The sequence below is a fragment of the Seriola aureovittata genome, chromosome 13 (assembly GCF_021018895.1).
Source record: "Seriola aureovittata isolate HTS-2021-v1 ecotype China chromosome 13, ASM2101889v1, whole genome shotgun sequence".
Classification (NCBI taxonomy): Eukaryota; Metazoa; Chordata; class Actinopteri; order Carangiformes; family Carangidae; genus Seriola; species Seriola aureovittata.
Window position 1 is genome coordinate 19,940,868 of NC_079376.1, and position 17,888 is coordinate 19,958,755.

The 17,888-nt window shown below is 40.2% G+C and overlaps 1 protein-coding gene across 6 annotated transcripts in view; it reads right to left on the reverse strand.

The window, feature by feature from the left end:
- Positions 1-17,888, reverse strand: part of lrfn5a (leucine rich repeat and fibronectin type III domain containing 5a) — a 115,136-nt gene that overhangs the window by 12,748 nt on the left and 84,500 nt on the right. For all 6 annotated transcript variants that reach the window (XM_056393990.1, XM_056393994.1, XM_056393989.1 and 3 more), the window contains 6 exons: positions 11,173-11,396; positions 9,748-9,876; positions 9,456-9,636; positions 8,715-8,870; positions 7,481-7,740; positions 5,328-5,795 (listed from right to left, as the gene is read on the reverse strand). In XM_056393990.1, coding sequence (XP_056249965.1) covers positions 5,328-5,795; positions 7,481-7,740; positions 8,715-8,870; positions 9,456-9,636; positions 9,748-9,876; positions 11,173-11,369 — 1,391 coding nt within the window. In that variant the 5' untranslated portion in view covers positions 11,370-11,396. The remainder of the gene's footprint in view (positions 1-5,327; positions 5,796-7,480; positions 7,741-8,714; positions 8,871-9,455; positions 9,637-9,747; positions 9,877-11,172; positions 11,397-17,888) is intronic.

A 17,888-nucleotide genomic window follows, 5' to 3' on the forward strand; every position in this document is an offset into this window, starting at 1 on the left:
CTCATGCATTTAATATTCTTGTCTTTGTCATTTTTCATTCTTTTCTAATTCTCATTTTTGATCTAGTTGCAATTATTATCATCGCCTCCACTGATAGCCTCGTTACACAGCCTTAACCCTGCATTTCACTGCACATACTGAATGAGCATGTGACAGATTCAACCTGTGAAAACTGCTATAGGCCATGTTCTTTTTTGATAACTGGTGAGTTTCGCCTTGCGGGTGTTCACATTTTATTTCAAGAGCTGGTTCCATAATTTCCATAAAACCAAGTTCAAGTCCACAAACTCCTGAATAAACCAAAAGCTTCAGCAGGAAGACTTTGAAACACCATGTAGAGCAATAGTTCCCAACCTGGGAGGTCAGGACTCTCACAAATTGTCACAAGATGAGTATAAATGGCTGAAAGAGAAAAACTGTTTATTTTTTAGAGGTTCCTGAAAAAGAAAAAAAAAAAAAGGTTTGCTTGAGACTTAAGTAAAGCAAAACCCAGCCCAAATGCTGTTACATTATCATTTACCTTTATCAAAAAAAAAAATGTTAATAGATATCATTATAATGGAAAATCAATTATATCTTATTAGAAAGCTTTATTCCATCAATCTCTCTTTCTTCCTTTCTCTGTTCAAGGCTCACATATCTTCAATAGGCTTTTTAGCCATCATCATTTTGAATCTATTCATTGACTTAACAATAGATATGCTCATCTCATAATTTGGGAATTCATTCTTTCTGTAATCTCAGAATGGCTTGCAATCATCCCAACCCTTAATTAAGGGCAATAATTGCCCATGCAGCTGAATAAGAGCACAATCTTCTTTGTGGCCGTTTTATGGATGTCAATGTCAATGCTGACGGTGAGTTTTACTATCATCATCGACGCGGCTGTGAATTGTTCAATAAAAACCAGCGAGGTGTAAAGGCCAAACACTGCACGTGCCGCCTCTGCTGCGATAGGTCATGTGTGAAAGGTCAGCGGATTATTTCATCGACATCAGCCTTCCCTAGACCTGACCCTGAAATAAGGAGTTAACAGCTGAGGCTTAGAGGGCTGTGTGGATGACTCAATTTAGCTCCTAGTGAAGAAAGGAATACAAAAGAGATTTAAGAAAAAAAAAAATCCAAAGTTTTCAAGTTGCTGAGTAGATGAATGAGTAGCATCAGGGGGCGAAGAAAAAGTGTTTCTTTTGGGCGCTGTGTAATACAACCTCCATGTTTACAGCTTCTGATAAAGCTTCTATTGGTCCATACATTGGAAAGCCTTGACGAAAAAACAAAATGAGCCTGAATTCTATCAGTTTTGGGTTGACTCCTAAGAAATGTGTTATTTAACTGTTCTGCAATCACAGTGAAAGAGGGAAAGTGAATTCTGCGCAAGAAAATTCCAGCAGCTTTGGCATCTAAACAAGAGAGGTGGCCAGTCTTTTACCTGTCTATGCCCAGGGACCTGTTATTTCACAATCTGTCCGTCTGGACCCAGATACGATGCAGGAAAATGGTGGATCGATTGAACCAAAAATATATAATTAATTTGATAATTTAAATTTTTGCTAAAATTGACATGTCCAAAATGAATCGATGGGCTTCCCACCAACACCCAAAATGTAAAGCTAATTGTACTGTCTGAGACGGGCAAGAAAAAAGCCTCAAGAATGTTTTAAATGAAATTTAAGACTTCTGCTGCCTTTTTTGAGAGAACCTTATAAAGGCCCTTCACCACTTTTCGAGACCTCTTATTGTTCAGGTCCCCCCAGGGTTCAAACTAGTCAGTCAGAAAAAAAAAGTCAACTTCTGAATGAAGGCGGGTGCTTCTGGAGAGAAAATTGATGCTGGGAGCGGGTGGTGGTGATTGTTGCTTGACAAGAGCTTCAGCCATTGTTGTATTTATAATTATATAAAAAGAGGTTATAATACACCCTCTGACCATGCTAAGTTTTCAGAGCAGACCTGAGGATGCAGCGAGTCGCTATCGCAAAGTTAGCTGATTAGCGTGCTAACTTCAGTAGAAGAAAAGACGTGACAGACAGTTTTTGCTGTCCACCACTGAAGACAGCTCTTTGTGAGTAAAGGAATGAAGTTTGATGCTGAACAACATTTCTTTCATGTCAGTAAACAGCTTATAATTATAATGTTAGCTATGTAGCAATAGCTACAACTGACAGAAAGCTCCATTAAGACATGACATTTGTGTTATAATTAACATTACTCAATAATATTCAATGTTAATCATGAGATTCAAATGTGTCATTTTATTATAGATAACAGCTGCATAGTTGGTCAGTCATGTCATGACAATGGTTTGTTAAATGACTGGTGACTTCCATTTGAGTTAGCGTTACATTAACATTACGGTCAGTGGTCATGCACTCTAGCTGTTCGGACAAGACAACAATAAAAAGACAAAACCCACACTTTCATTTTTCAAACATAAGGAAAAAAGAAAAGAAAAAAACATCTTGTGTATACAAGAAGCATATTAACCAGAAAACAGGCAAGGTTTCCAGTTTATTGTTTTGCCCACTCACATCATTAAGTTAACCAGCTGCAGCTGAGAACAATCAACCTTCACTTGCTGCAGCTTGTTAAGACACTGTTGTTTTTGCATGATATAATTAAAACTGTGGCTCTTGTGATCTGAAATTCACAATTTTGATATATAAATGATGACTTGTTCAGTCACATTTCATTTGAGTGGTAATTACAAGGAAATACTCATCATTACTTTAAGCGATTGATCATTGCTCCACTAAACAAAACCTGCAATGCAGAGAGTTGCTGAGTGTGAAGAGGTTTTACTCTTGTGGCCGACTGGGCAACAGGCCGGCCTCTGGAACTGAAATGTAACACTTAAGCTGGAGGACGGGCGTTCAAACACCGCTACTGTATGAGTAATCATCTGCTCGTCTCAAGTGTCCTTGAGCAAGACACTGAATCCCCGTCAGCTCCGGCAGCGCTTCTCTGCAGCTGACCCTGACCTCCCTGTGGAAGGAGCTGTGGGTGGGGTTTCCCTGCATGGATCAATACAGAATCAAGTATTACAACTATTACATTTCAGACATGCAGCGTGTCCATGAGATGAACTGAACCGGAGGGCGGTGGGGGTATGCCGGTAAAAGCTTGAAACTATCGCTCACTTTTCCATCTGTTTGTGCTGAAGTCACAGTATGGAGGAATCATACAGGAGCCCCTCCTACACCCAACAACAATATGTTGAGCAGGTGGGGAGTAAAGTGCACAAATGTCAATGTGCCGCAAATCGATAAGCTCTCATTGAACCTGAAAGTAAGAGCTCTGTGTGTGACAATAGGACCAGTCTTCCCCAGTTGGTCATTCTCTTCCCCTCCCACCCTCGCCTCACTCATTCCCCCCTCCATTTTCCACTTGTCATCTTCTTCCCTCCCTCTTTTCTATTCTCTCTCTCCCTCTCCTTCGCCTCCCCTCTCTCTTCTCTGTGTTTGGGTAATGAAAAAGAAGAATCGATGAGTTGCTACTTTGTGCCAGCAGAGGTGTTGAATGGAAATCAATCCACTATCTAAAGACAAGAGAGCTGCAAAATAACACGGAGACACACAAATGAATATTGGAAAGGAGAGAAGAAGGGAGAGCGAGAGGATGAAAAGACAGGAGGCAAAGATACGACTTTGAGTTAGGTGACAGGGAGGGGAACAATGGTGAAAGGCTCTCTCATCACTCCACCTCCGTGCCCCCACAGGAAGCTATTTGTTTGTGTCTGTCATTCTCTCTGAGTTAATACTTTCCAACAAGTATTTTTAAGCGTCAGGCTTAAAGTATAAACTCAACCTTTTGTAGGGTGAAAACCCTACAAATGCAAGAAGGCTTTAGTGTGCTTTGAACAGACGTTTAGTGTGAAGAACGAGAGATAGATAGATAGATAGATGTGATCTATGATGTTATCTCTACAAGACAGACAGCTGTAAATCCCATCGGCGCCGTCTCTCTATGATGCATCCTCTCAATGGGGTTAAGTGCTGATGAATTATGTACAGAGATTAGGAATAATATGAAAGGCGGATAACACCAGCAGAGTCTTATATGAATGATCCGTGTTTGTTAATTATACATTGGTGCAGTCAAAGAGAGATAAAGATCATACATTCAAAGCTTGTGGGAAAAAAAAAAAAAAAAAAATATATATATCTTCAGAGATGAATTTCTTAACGACCCTGGGCATTGTCATCATCGTGACCCAGACAGTCAAACCTTACTCTCTCCCTGCTCTCGATGATGACGATGTGTACTGATGAGGTATGTATGGAGATTAGCAGAATATGAAAGGCAGATTATACTGGCAGATTTCCCTTCGAAGGCTCTTTGTGTTTGTTAATTCCCGCATTTCACCAGGGTAAATATTTAGCTCAAATAACAATCATTCCCCGCGAGATCCATCTAATCTTTGTAATCCTGAACAAATAGCAAAAGTCAAGAAAGATTGGCAGAGCTGTTCCTGTCAAGGCCGTCCCAGTGAGTCAGCAGGGGGAGGGGGAGCTGCGTTGTTTTGGATGAGGATTGTGAACTTTCTCACTGTTTCTGTTTTGTCCCCCGTCTTTGCCGTCACAGCCCTGTTTCATCTCCATGCTGGTCTATTTCGCCCTGATATGAACTGATCTGTCTGCGCCGTAATTTCATACACAGTGATATATGTAAAAACAATGCACTAAGTCTTCAACATTACTACTATTCTGTTTATAATAATTCTCACTTGATCATTTAATAGCTTTTAATATTTTTTCAATTGCCGTTTCTTTTCGGTATACAGTATATCCTTGGCTATTTCCTACTGTACATGCTGCATACACGCTGTACTGTTTATATCAATAGCTTATATTTCATTTACGGGATCAGAGCATTGTAGCACTCTCATAGCGCCCTTGAGATAATATGGAATAATAATATCTCTTAACGTGCCGCAAAAGGTGCTATCTATTGTAGCATCTTTGAAGCACACTTGTAGTGCTTTTGTAGTTCCCTTGTAGTTCCCTTGTAGTGCCCTCATAGTGCACTTGTAGCACCCTTGTAGGGCCCTCATAGCACCATTGTGGTGCCCTTGCAAGTGCCCTTATAGTGCCCTTGAAGCACCCTTGTTGAGCCCTCATAGCACTGTTGTAGTCCTCTCAGAGTGTTTGCCTATTTGCCTCAGCTTCATCTGTGTTGTGTTACTATTTCCTGTGATCACATTTTCCAATAGGATCATTACAGGTACATGTAATCTACTGTAATCTAATTGGTACAGCTCAGACCTGGGTAATTGTTTACCTCCACTCAGTGTAAACTGTCTGTCTCTGACGTAGTGATTCTGTCAGTCTTACCTGTACACCAGCGAGTCGTCCTGGCTCCCGTTGTACTGGATCTGGAACATCCTAATGCCTGGAATATTCCTCTGGAAGTTGAACTTGATCAGAGCTGTCGACGACGTGGCTTCAGCCGTCACCACCCTCTTGTCCACGCCGCCCTTCACGTCGCCCGTCACGTTGCTGCCGTTGGCCCCGCCTCGGGTCGACGTGGAAATGTCCGACGATCCCGGGTCAGGCTCTTGGATGTTGTTGGTATTGTTGGAGATGTGAGGGAGTTTTATAATAACCAGGTCAACTGTTTGGTGGGCTTCACCGGCAGGGTTGGAGGAGATGCAGGTGAAGGAGCCGGTGTCTTTCACAGTACTGATGAGGATGTCCAGGGTCCCGTTGTTGTAGACCAACGTTCTGGAGGAGTTAGACACCAGTTTGCCCTCTGGAGAGATCCAGTGGATGGCTGGCTCTGGGTCACCTCTCGCCTTACACCTTTAAGGAAGCAGTAGAGTGGAACTTATGAGAAACAAGACAGAATGGGGTCAATTGTACAGTAAAAGCAGAGAATTTCTTGATGGTGGTCCCTTCACTTTCCCTCGTGGACCTAAAGTGGAGGGAAAAGACTCTGATAGTATTTAGACTGTCGACAGGGCACATATTCTTTAAGTTAAACACGCTTTACCCTACAGCAAAGATGTAGAAATAAATTTTCATTAATCAGGTACGTATGAAATAATGACAGGGTACAGTTACATGTAGATCTCTGGTGACATGTTTTGCCTTGTTTTGCATTGAGTTACTATGTAAGTACTATATATATATATATATATACAATAAACAATAAAGCTATAAATACAATAAACCAAGGAACTACATGTGTGACTCATTCATAATGAATGTAGTTCAGTCATGAAGCAGAGATGTAAATAGATTTTAAAGCCTTATGACAAGTAAGTCATGTAAGTGAAACACTGAGGGACTGAATAAAAAAAAGAAATTGATATTTTTTTTCATTGAGAAAATTACAGGAGAGAAACATTGTACACCCTATAATTTCTTTTTTTTAACACCACCTCCCCAGTTGCATATAAAGAACAAGCAAATAAAAAAAAAAACAGTCTTCTGTTACCTTTCCCTCCTTTCCAATAGCGACCCCCCCACCCCCATCCCCTGGATCTCTCCTCACAAAAACAAAACCAACAAAAGATTTTAAGTTGGTCGCACTGCGCGCTCTCTTTAACTAAATTGTAAGCGCTCTGGCCACGGACCCCTCCATCTGGACAAATTTGAGCAAAGAATTGGCCCACTGTCGCCAAGCCAGGGAATGTTTTGTAGGTGAATGACTGTAATTAAAATGTGTGCAGTTATAATGGGCTTTGAAGTTGTTAAAGATATAAGCAATAAAAAAATAAGTCATTGAGACCCTTCACTTATTCTATACTTACAGTGAAGTAAAACAGAATAAGCTCAAAGGGAAATGTAGTGATTTTTTCAGTGGACTTTGCTGCAGGGTCACACTAACAAATGTCTGACAGTGTCCGGACATGTATTACCTGGTATTAGCTTATTCCCAGTCATGAAGTTATAAAATAAAGAGTGGTTAAACTATTATCATTCATTAACAAATGAGATATATCAGATAAAAAATCATTATCAACACCTAACTGTGTACCCTGACTCTTCCTTGGCTTTTTGCAGTTTTATGCTGCAAAAACTGAAAAACTTTGGGTAAATTCATCCTCTGATAATCTGCACTTCACCTTATACATGGAGCTGAAGACAAGACACAATAAAGGAAAGAGAGTAATGGCATCTCATTGATTTCCTTTGCCCCCTTTTTTCTAATTTTCATCATATTTCCACACTTGAAAACATAACATCTATTATGATTGGAAGCGTGTGACCAATATATATGCAAATGAAGTCATTATTAGCTTTCTGTTGTCTTGATTTAGTTTTGTCCTTCCTAAATTTTTGGTGTAATGTCCCTGTGTTGTGCTTCATTGAACAGTAAGGCATTTCATGTATTCTTGAGTGGTTTATAAACACAATGCACAGCTACAGGAACTAAAATAGAGAGCGTGTCTATGTGTGTGCTTGTGATTGCTTATAGGGTAATGAGGAAACTTATTAAAACTGATTGCATCTATTCACACTATTAGAACTAATACTGATACCTCAGTGCGACTCGCTGTCCTTCAAGCACCCTCATCTCATGGGAGTATCTGGTGATGAGGGGGGGTTCACATATGAACTCCTCCTCTGGGATGGACCAGAAGTATCGACCAGAGAGGAGTTGGGGTGAGGCGCATGTCTCCAGGTCGTCCTCCCTGTTTAACCTTCTCAGCCACAGTAACTCACAGTTACAGTGGAGAGGGTTCCCGCCAAAAGACAGTGCGAAGGAAGAGGAGGTCATGATTCCTGATGTGGCCAGAACCTGGTCGTGTGAAACAATGATTCAAAAGTTCAGGCAAAAAGTTATTTTCCAGTAAACCTCTGCTATACATTTGATTCTGGAGCTGTTTATGTGGAGGATGTGAAAAACTGTTCTTTAACCTGTGTGACTGTAGAAATCACCAGGGCCGGAAAACATGAAACATGATTCAAAATGTGGATGAAATAAGCATTCATTCGAAGAAGTTTTAAATTAGCTTTGAAGGGGCTATTAGTAAATTTTCTCTGCTGCTGAGTGTGGATTTTTGCTGGGAGCGGGTGGTGGTGATTGTCGCTTGATAAGAGCTTCGGCCATTGTTGCGTTTGCAGGACAAGAGGTTATACTACATCCTCTGAGCAGCGCTATGTCTTCAGGGCAGATTGGAGGCTACAATGAGTCGCTATCGGGAAGTGACAAAATGGACCGGGGCTAGCTGGTTAGCGTGCTAACTTCAGTTCAAATTCAGGAGTTTAAGAGGTGACATTGGTGTTCCTTTCCACCACTGGAGACAGTTCTTGGTGAGTAAAGGAATGAAGTTTCATGATGAACTTGCTGCTTCTAGACTGGTAAGTGAACAGCTGTTAATGCTAACACTGGCTGCATAGCAATAGCAAATCTGGCAAATAGCTCCTTTAAAACAGATTTACAGTGGTTTATCACTAATATGAAAGTTGCCCCATTGACTGCCATAGTGACCGAACAACAAAGTTTTGCTCTGAAGGGTCATCACATTTGTCCCGTCTTTAAGGCAGAGATGGAATTGTTAATTACGTGGAAAGTTGTATCTTTTGCTATAATGTAGTTTGGTGATTTTAAAATATTCTACCACTTTGCATGAACTGTTACCGTAAAAACAATATTAGAAAAAAGAGGTTTCTTATGTCATGAGGATATATGATGTGCTCCATCATCAACTTAAAGCTTATTTGACCAAACTGTTTGTTGGGTTGGGTTTTAATCGTTTGATTAAAGGATACCTGAGCTCGTTGAAAAAGAGGGTCTGGTGGGAGCTTCTGGAGCTTATTGGAGGTGACGTCCAGCCGGTTGAGTTTCTGTAGCAGTGAGAAGGTTCCCTCTGGAATAAAGTCCAACATGTTGTGGTCTAAACTCAACGTATGGAGGCTCGTCATTTTCTGTCGGAATAGCAGAGAAAAACAGATTTCTTTATGATTTTACCTTATATAAGGATGATTTAATACTTAAGGCTTCTCAGCGTGCACACTCATGGTCAGTGTCACTGTTTTTTCAATCTTTCACTCTTGAAGTTCAGTGGTGATAAAAATGTTAAAGCTGAATTGGAGTGTTAATATGATTAAATACATTTAGAAAACCAGTTACCTGTTATTGCAACTGTATCGCAACTACTTAGTCTTTTCAAGATTCAAGAATATAATAGGAAGCTGTGACATTGAGATCACATAAAAATTGCCTGTTGACTGACAAAAAGCACTAATATGATTGTAACTTTTAGCAATGAAAATGAACCGACATTAAAAAACCTCAAGTGAGACAATCAATGACAAGTGTATATAGGTCTATTGAACTGTCTGATAATGGTCTCTCTTCTGTCAAAAAGCCCCTAAGATCTTTTTATTTTATTTCTAAGAAATGGCCAAAAAGGTTTTATGGCCACTTTATTGTGCTTGGAATTGGCTCTTTTTTAAAGGCCTCCAGCTAAACAGGTTTGAGAGGCTGCTGCAGTTTAAGGAGATTCTGACCTGGATGGCCTCCCAAGGAATAGAGTCCAGATTGTTGTAGCTGAGGTCCAGTTCTTCCAGCGCCAGCAGGTCGTTGAACGCTCCCTGGTGGATCAGCACCAGCTGGTTGTTGTTCAGAATCAGGTGGTGAAGCTTCGACATCCCGCTGAATGTATCATTGCCTATCCTCGTCAGCCGGTTACTGTGAGATATTGAAGGGATAAAAATCTTTTTTTAAACATCCAGATCTTTGCAGCTTTGGAAAAAAAAAACTACAACACCCATGATTCATCAGTCTATGTCTTAGACATACCTGTTGAGGTGTAGAGCTCTGAGGTTTTCCAGATCGGCAAAGGCATGAGGTGTGATGTAGGAGATGGTGTTTCTGGATAATGTCAGGTCTACCAGCCGTGTCATGTTTGCAAAATCTTTCCTCTTCACACTGTGGATATAGATGAGTTTATTTAAACAAGTGACAAACATATATCACCTCTGATATTTCCTCCAGTACTACAGATAAATATGTCAGACTATTCCTTTAAAAAATTGGTGTTGCATGTTTGTTGCTCCTTTATTAGTGTTCAAATGCACGCTAGACTTGAAAGAGAACATTTTAAAGAAGAATTCATCCTAAAACAGAATTCACGTGGTATTTCTTTCATCCTGTGGAGCTCATTCAATATGAACAACTCTCTCCAAAGGCTACAAACCAGAGAACCACGGCATGAAACTGCAATGCCATCAGGAGACAGCCTTGAGCTGCTCCATTGACTATGAACCGACTCCGACTTACTCTGGGGCCCTCGAAGAATGTGCTTTCTTTAAACACCCAAATTAGTTTTATTTCATTCTGGTGCCAGAGGATAATGTGCTCGTATCCCCATAAAAAGCACCCTGGGTGATGCCGCTCTGTCCAAAAATTCTCCGACTTATTCATGTTTGCTGGAGGAGCTCTGGGCGCTGTTACATCATGACATCATAGATCACTCTCTGCAGTTTAGAGGGAAAGTTGTTCACTATCCACGACTCTATAATTCATTTATTTATGCCAAAGCCCTCTGTATTAGCAACCCCACTATGTCAAAGCTATGGTGTCTTTGACATGAATGAGTCAATATTAAAGGTCCCATATTGTTTTTTGATTATAAAGCAGGTCTAGGTTCGGTTGTGCTCTCTTGTGAAAGCATCAAAGCGCTCAGTCCACAGAGAAATGCACACAGCCTGTATTCAGAAACTGAGCCTTAAAACCAGCCATCAGGACTTCTGGAACTTTGTGATGTCACAACAAAGCAGTCACCGCCCTCAGCCATGCCCCAGGCCAAGCCCACCTGGATGGCGGGTCCCACCATCCAACCTTGCAGGATGTGGTTTCTCTGAGTGTTTTCCGGTATGTTTTTATTAGATCACTCAAAAAACAGTCATCCAGTCAGAAGATAGGCTCTGAGCCTCGTCTCTTCTGATTGGCTCACCGACCTGTTGTTACTAGAGCTCCAGAGAGAAGCCTGAGAGAGGACATGTACAACTACATTGAGATGGTTCTTCTAATATATCTTCTTAAGGATATCAACACTTCAAATAAAACACATAAAAAGTATAAAATATTGGACCTTTAATTTCTATATGAACACTATCTAAAAAGTAAAAACTTCAGTAGGGTAGTAACAATAGCAGTATCACTTGCAGAGTGAGTGGTAGAAAATACTAGTGTTGTTAATAGCATCATGGAGGTGACTGTTACCTTGTGACAAAGTTGTCAGCCAGCCGTAGCTCCACAGTATGCCTGTCAATGTTCGGTGGTACAAAGAGCAGACCTTTCTTGGCGCAGAGGGTTGCCAGGTTGGGCGACAGGATCTGACATACGCAGCGCTTTGGGCAGATCTGTGCCCTCACTGCCATGGCAACTGCCAGCATCACACACAGCAACAGCCTCTCCATGGTAACCACCCCACCTGGACACAACACCTGAAAAATGAGACAGACGGACACAAAGAGAGAAATGGAGATGAAGCCATACTGGAAATAAGATACTGCAAAAAACAAAACAAAAAACAAAACAAGAAATGGATAGAAACACATTCACCATTTTATTAACATGGTCTTTTAATATCTTTCCAGTGTTTCTGCAAAGTCTTCAGGCAGGAGTGCAAGGAAAATTGACTAATAGACAATTTATCATACACTAAACTTTCTTTTGTATCAACTAAACTGTATGCAACTTTCAACGCAGAGAGCTGTATTGAAAGCTGAGTGTTTATATTGTAGATAGGATGATAAGAACCACTTAAAATATTGGTCATATCAATAGAATTCCTTATTACATACACAGTTATTACACTTTGTAAGTGTAGAGATTCTAACTCTGATAAAACTGCTAATGAACAGACTTCACTAAATGAACCCAAATGTCTCACCACCAACTTTTAGGTATCACTAATCAAACCAGGGGAGATGTTTATTAGTTATTCATTGCCCAGCAGCATAGCTGTGCACGCACACACACACGCACACACACACAAGCACGCACGCATGCACGCACACACACGCACACACACACACACACACACACACACACACACACACACACACACACACACACACACACACACTCACACACGTTCGGTCATCATTAGTAAGCAGCAGTGCTTGTTGTTAATTAGGAAAGGTTTAGAGAGAGAGACGGAGCAGGGCGATGCGGGGCGAAAGAAAATGCTCATTAATGACAACCTTGATTGGGGCTTGAAGGGCATGGGAGAATCAGGATTAAAGAGATCACAGTGCAAATGCGCACGCACGCACTCACACACACACACACACTCACATAAATATGGTGGAGGTGAAACAGAAGTTGAGGTTTTACCTCAGTGAACGTTTCTCACACTTCATCATATAAAAAAGGTGAGCTGGAGAAGAAGGAAATGAGAATGATGTAAGGAATGTGGTGTAGTGCACCATTTCTAAGTAAAATAAAAAGTCAAAATGATGAAGATCAGTTATAAGCCATTAATATGATTTGTTTTTTTGCACTGGCGGCTGCCACTGCTCAGGCTAACCCTGCAGTTCTTATAGCTTTTCCAAACAGGAAACATAAACGTGACCATCTTCTTCCTTTCTCGCCAGAGCAGATTTCTTGGAGAAGAACTACCAGACTTAAGTTGTTCATAGAAGTAAAATCTTTTATGTTCGCACACATCGCCAACAATCTGTCTGTGGGACTCAGGCCCAGGTCAATTTCCAAAGACATGAATGATAAACAAGAATTATGAATAAATGCACCCTATAGAAATTATTTTGAAAAAAAATGTAATACATTCGATGCAACAGAGTATTTATGGCAGCGTATGTGGGACCGCCTAAAAATAAACTATAAACATCACGTTAGCTGCATTGAAGGAACATGTGACCCAGAGCAGTTGTGTGGTTGATATTTTGAACAGATTTGGAACAGCATCAGAGCTCTGTGGCAGAGAGGAATAAGCTATATCAGGCTTTGCATACACAGGCCACACATGTTATTAGATTAGAGATCATAAAGATGAGGAAAGACTACAAAGACACAAAATAACAACTGCAAAGAGACACAAACTGAGCACAAGAAGACATAAATCAATAGAAATAGATGAAAAAACTATCATTAAGATACACATATTGGTAGTTTTGGTCTTTTTGTTGGATTTATTTACGATAGGAAAAATATAAATATGACCAGCCTTATCCTTTAATGCTGCAAACCAGTAAACCCGATCTAGACAAATACAGTTGCTGTAATGGTTGGGTGTCAGCTGACTGGACTTTGCAACATAGGACAGTATAATGCCTGCTACATGATCACAGGGTGTTTGGAAATCAATTTAGTATCAGTTTCAGTCATTATTACTTTCCCTGTCGCTATCTTAATTGAGTCAGTGTGATAACACTCTGCTGCAGGTTGATATAAGTGCTACATATTCATATTATATCAAATCACTACCCAGGTCTGACTAAGAAGCCATTCAACTGTCTCCGCTCTAACTTTGCGGTCCTCTCTCTATATATCTCTTTCATTTCTTGGTGTAATTACTGAGCTGAAATCTGCGGCGATGTCGGAGGTCATACGATCCCTGCTTTTCTTTCCCTCTCTATTTGAGTTCAGAGAAAGAGGAGCAGAAAGACAGAGCAGCAGCTAAATAGAGTGCCGGATGACTCATATGCACTTGTGCTACATAGAGAGAGGGAGGGAGGGAGGGGGAGAGAGAGAGAGAGAGAGAGAGAGAGAGAGAGAGAGAGAGAGAGAAAGAGAGCTCATGACCCTTGTGACACGAAAGCAGATATCAGCTCATTAATTAGACTGAGAAATGACTGTAATGAGAGTGAATGAGTGAGAGACAGAGAAATGGAAAGGATTCGAGGGAGAATTATCAGAGAGGGAGAGAGGAAAAAAAGAAAGATCAGAGAAGGAGCTAATTAAAATGAGTGCTGAGGTGTGACAGGAAGAGGGGGGAGCGGGGACGAATTTCATTTAGCGCAAGGAGACGAGGTGGCACAGATGATGCCGGCGTCACATTGTTACGCTTATACACGGCGCTAAAACTACATTGAACATTCGCTGTATAGGAGAGGATGTTTGGGATATAAGTAAAACATGTGGAAATGATCGTTTTCACACAAACTCCTCCAAACACAAGTTAGTGACTCGGTGTAGTGCGAGGTGAGACGCGGGACCGGTGGAATCAAATGGAATGGCGAATTAACCAGCGGGATTATGGGTAAGGAAGACAAATTAAGCTCTGTTTGTAGTGGTGTGTAAAATACGATTCTGTTTCACACATGTGCAGCCTGCTTGATCCACCTCTTTGAAAGCCTTCCACACTGATACCCCAGTTCCCCGAAGGTCTGCCATAAAGCCAGTTTCACCCCCCCCCGGCTCGCTCACTGATGAACAACTGGCTTCTTGGCCGACTCGAATGGATTCTCCACACGATCCATATACTGAAACTGAGCTTAGGCTGCATTCAAATCTCAAGGGGGATAACCAGTGGAACGGCTTGGCAGTTAAAAGCGACGGCTTGGAAGTATTCACACATTCAAACTCTTTTGAAGCTGCCAAGAAGCCGCGATTGAAGATTTCATTGGACTTGTTGCTCCTGATCAGATTTTTCACACTTAATGCACAGCCAGCTAGCCGGTGATACATTTGAGGTCATGTGTTTTATAGGAAACGATACAGTTAAGTAAATAAAAATCAGGCAATTTCATTTTATTTTCCTGTATTTCCATGTTGGAAGCTGTGGTAAACAGTTATGTAGGGATTTCTCTAAATCTTATGTCATTAGCTTAGCTGTGGTTAAAGGTTTCAGGCAGGTTTGAACTTGTGTTGTCGAGAAAAAAATTACTTAATCTGCTAAATCCCAATGATTTGGATAAAACTGCATCATTGTGTAATTACACTTAAAAGGTGCTTAATTCATTTTTGACTTTAGAGACAGGGCTACAGAATTATTCAGTAACCTGAGGCTATAACACAGAAAAGATGTATTCTACGACTAATTACCAATGTAATTTGAATTCAAGCTAATATATCTGACAGCTTACTGATACTGCAGATTGTGAGGGAAGAGAGTTGTAGGATTTACATTTGTTTTTGACTGACAAAATGACTGCAAGTAATCTATATAATATAAAACATGCACTATAAATTGATCCAGTGGTATTTCTAAAGTCCATCTTCAGCAGTTTGTGATGTGGTCGGCTGAACTGGAAAATCAGAATGCTGAAACCATATTGCCTTATTTCCATTTTGCAAGTGCATGAACAGCATTACTATATAACGTTCCTCTGAAAGAGTTGCTGGGCTGATACAGTTATAGTAACTTTTTCCTGTCGTTTAGCTGGATTTCAGCCGAATCTTTGCTAAATGGCAGCTAAGCTAGTCAGATGTGAAGTGACACAACAACAGGCCCATGGTGGGTCTAGTGGGTCAAGTCATTACGAACTGTGTTTAAACCTATATAAATAATTCTTTCAAGTTCTGTTGGACTTCCCAAAGTTTCCTATTAAATTCCAGACTTACTGATTTTGGATGAAGGATATTCTAAAATGTATTTTTCTGTATGGCAAAACCACAGGGGATCTTGGGTTGCAGTGTTAAGATCACATTGCCTCAATGAAGAGTTGGAACAAGCTGAACAGAATATATGGTGTTACAAGGTGTGAAATATTTCAACATTGAAGCTATTTAAAGGGGAAAAGTTAAATAAGGTGTTACAGTTAGAGGTCCCATATTTTGCACCTTTCCAGTGTTTTATTTGACGTGTTGATATCCGTAAGAAAATATACATGTGGTTTTAAGCATCAAAAACCATCTCAATGTTGTTTTACATCTCCTCTCTCAGCCTTCTCTTTGGAGTTCTATCAACCACAGGTTTGTGAGCCAATCAGAAGAGGGCTCTGAGCCGTTCCTCTGATTGGCTGGAGAGAGCAGGCTCTGAGCCTCTCTTCTGATTGGCTGACTGTTTTCTGAGTGATCAAATAAAAATAAAGCAGATTTCAGGTAACCACTCCTAAATCCTGCAAGGTTGGATAGTGGGTGGGGCAGCGGCTCAGCTCCTGAATACAGGCTGTGTACATTTCTCTGTGGACTGAGCGCGTTGATACTAGACCTGATTTATAATCAAAAAAGACATAGAAATCTCACTTTATATAATGGGGCATTTAAGATGGAAAAGTATTTTCTGGTTATTCTTACAACTGAAAGCTGAAGAGAAGAAGTGCCTTTTATAAGGGTATTCATCTCTGACTGACTGATGTGAACAGTATTGAGAAGTAGAAACCTTGTAGCCACTATATTTACCACATGACATGAACATGGCAGCAAACATAGGAAACTACTCTGTCTTCCTAAAGTGTCATCCAGCGGTTTGCAGGCCTCTTTGTTGAGGAGTGTCAGGTAGTTTCCTATGGTACTTGTGCTGTTAAAATAGATTAGTCATGTCAGAGTTAGGAAAACACTTCATAAGTTAAAGTGTTCTCCAACAGTCTCAGAGCGCTGTGCTCTTGTTCAGAAGAGAGACATTGTTTACTGAAACATTCAACTGTTCAAACAGCTGCAAAACCCACAGTGAACTACAACCTCAACAGATTTAAGTGACATCGAAAATTAGATCATTACAGATACTGGATTTCATAACAGCGTCTGTCTCACAGCATTTCTTTTTCGATGACTGTACGGATATTTGAAATACAGAAGCTCATGCAGATTTTTCCTTCATTTGTTGGATTCCTGCTGGTTGCAGCAGAATATAGTAACATGAGATTATTCTACTGCACTACTGCACTACTACTACTACTACTCTCCATCAGTTCGTTTGACATGGAGCATTTGCTCTGTTATATTTTACTCAGCTATTATGGAATATGTCATACAAAGATTAAGATAATATTTGATATTTGTTATAAAATAGGATTATTATTATAGGATTGCTGATTGAATGCGGATTGTCGTAAATACATGTACAGATGACGTGTCTCATTTTAATTCTTTTATACATCCTATACATCTCCTATACTTAATCCAACTTCAAAAGGATAATCTGTGATGCAATGGTAGAGAAAAATGATAACCCAACCACCACACTTTAAAGGTTCCGTTAAACTGAATTACAAGAAAACATCTTTTGTCTCTCAACCTTATAGTAGTTTATAACTGCACAGGTAATTTTGGCTTTCTTACTTATATCTGGGATTGAATCGTCCTTTTAAAAAAGGGATTTGGATTTAAAGGAAATTGTAAATGTTGAAATTTTCATGTATTTCCGTAAACCTGTAGGTTTAAAAGATGAGGTTTCCCCTCATGCCCCTACTCTCTTCTCCCACATTTCCAGTCCATCTTCACTGTCCCCTCATCAAATAATGGCGTACAAATGCCCACCCCAAAACATTGAAAATAAAATAATATGTATGCATATACAGGTATAAATATGTGATTTTATTGAAAGCCATTGTGGTGTGATTGTTTTCTTAACTGTCGCTTCACTGAATGTGAGACAACAACCCGTGTTTTCTAATCATTTACTTTATTTATGAGGTCAAATCATTTCTGTGGGGCCTTTAAATGGCATACTGGGAGTGTTTGTGTGTGTTTATTTCTAATGTGATACAATACAAAGCATTTGGGACACTGTTAACCAAAAAAATGTTTGAATCCTTTTGTTGATTTCACTCATTAAAGCACCTCAGTATTGACGGGCGATGTGCTTGACGTACTGCACATATTAAGAAAGGATTTCAGACAGTCAAAGACAAAGTGTTTTTTACACTCGCTGCACAAATTCTAATTCACGGCATGGAGATTATAGTATATCGCTCTGGCCGCTGGAAAACCTTTTAGCTCCTTTTTATTTTTTTCAAGCAAATTAATAGTTTACATGGTCTTCTGTGCCTTCAAGCATGTACCTTGGTTGTTTGTACCAGCATCTAATG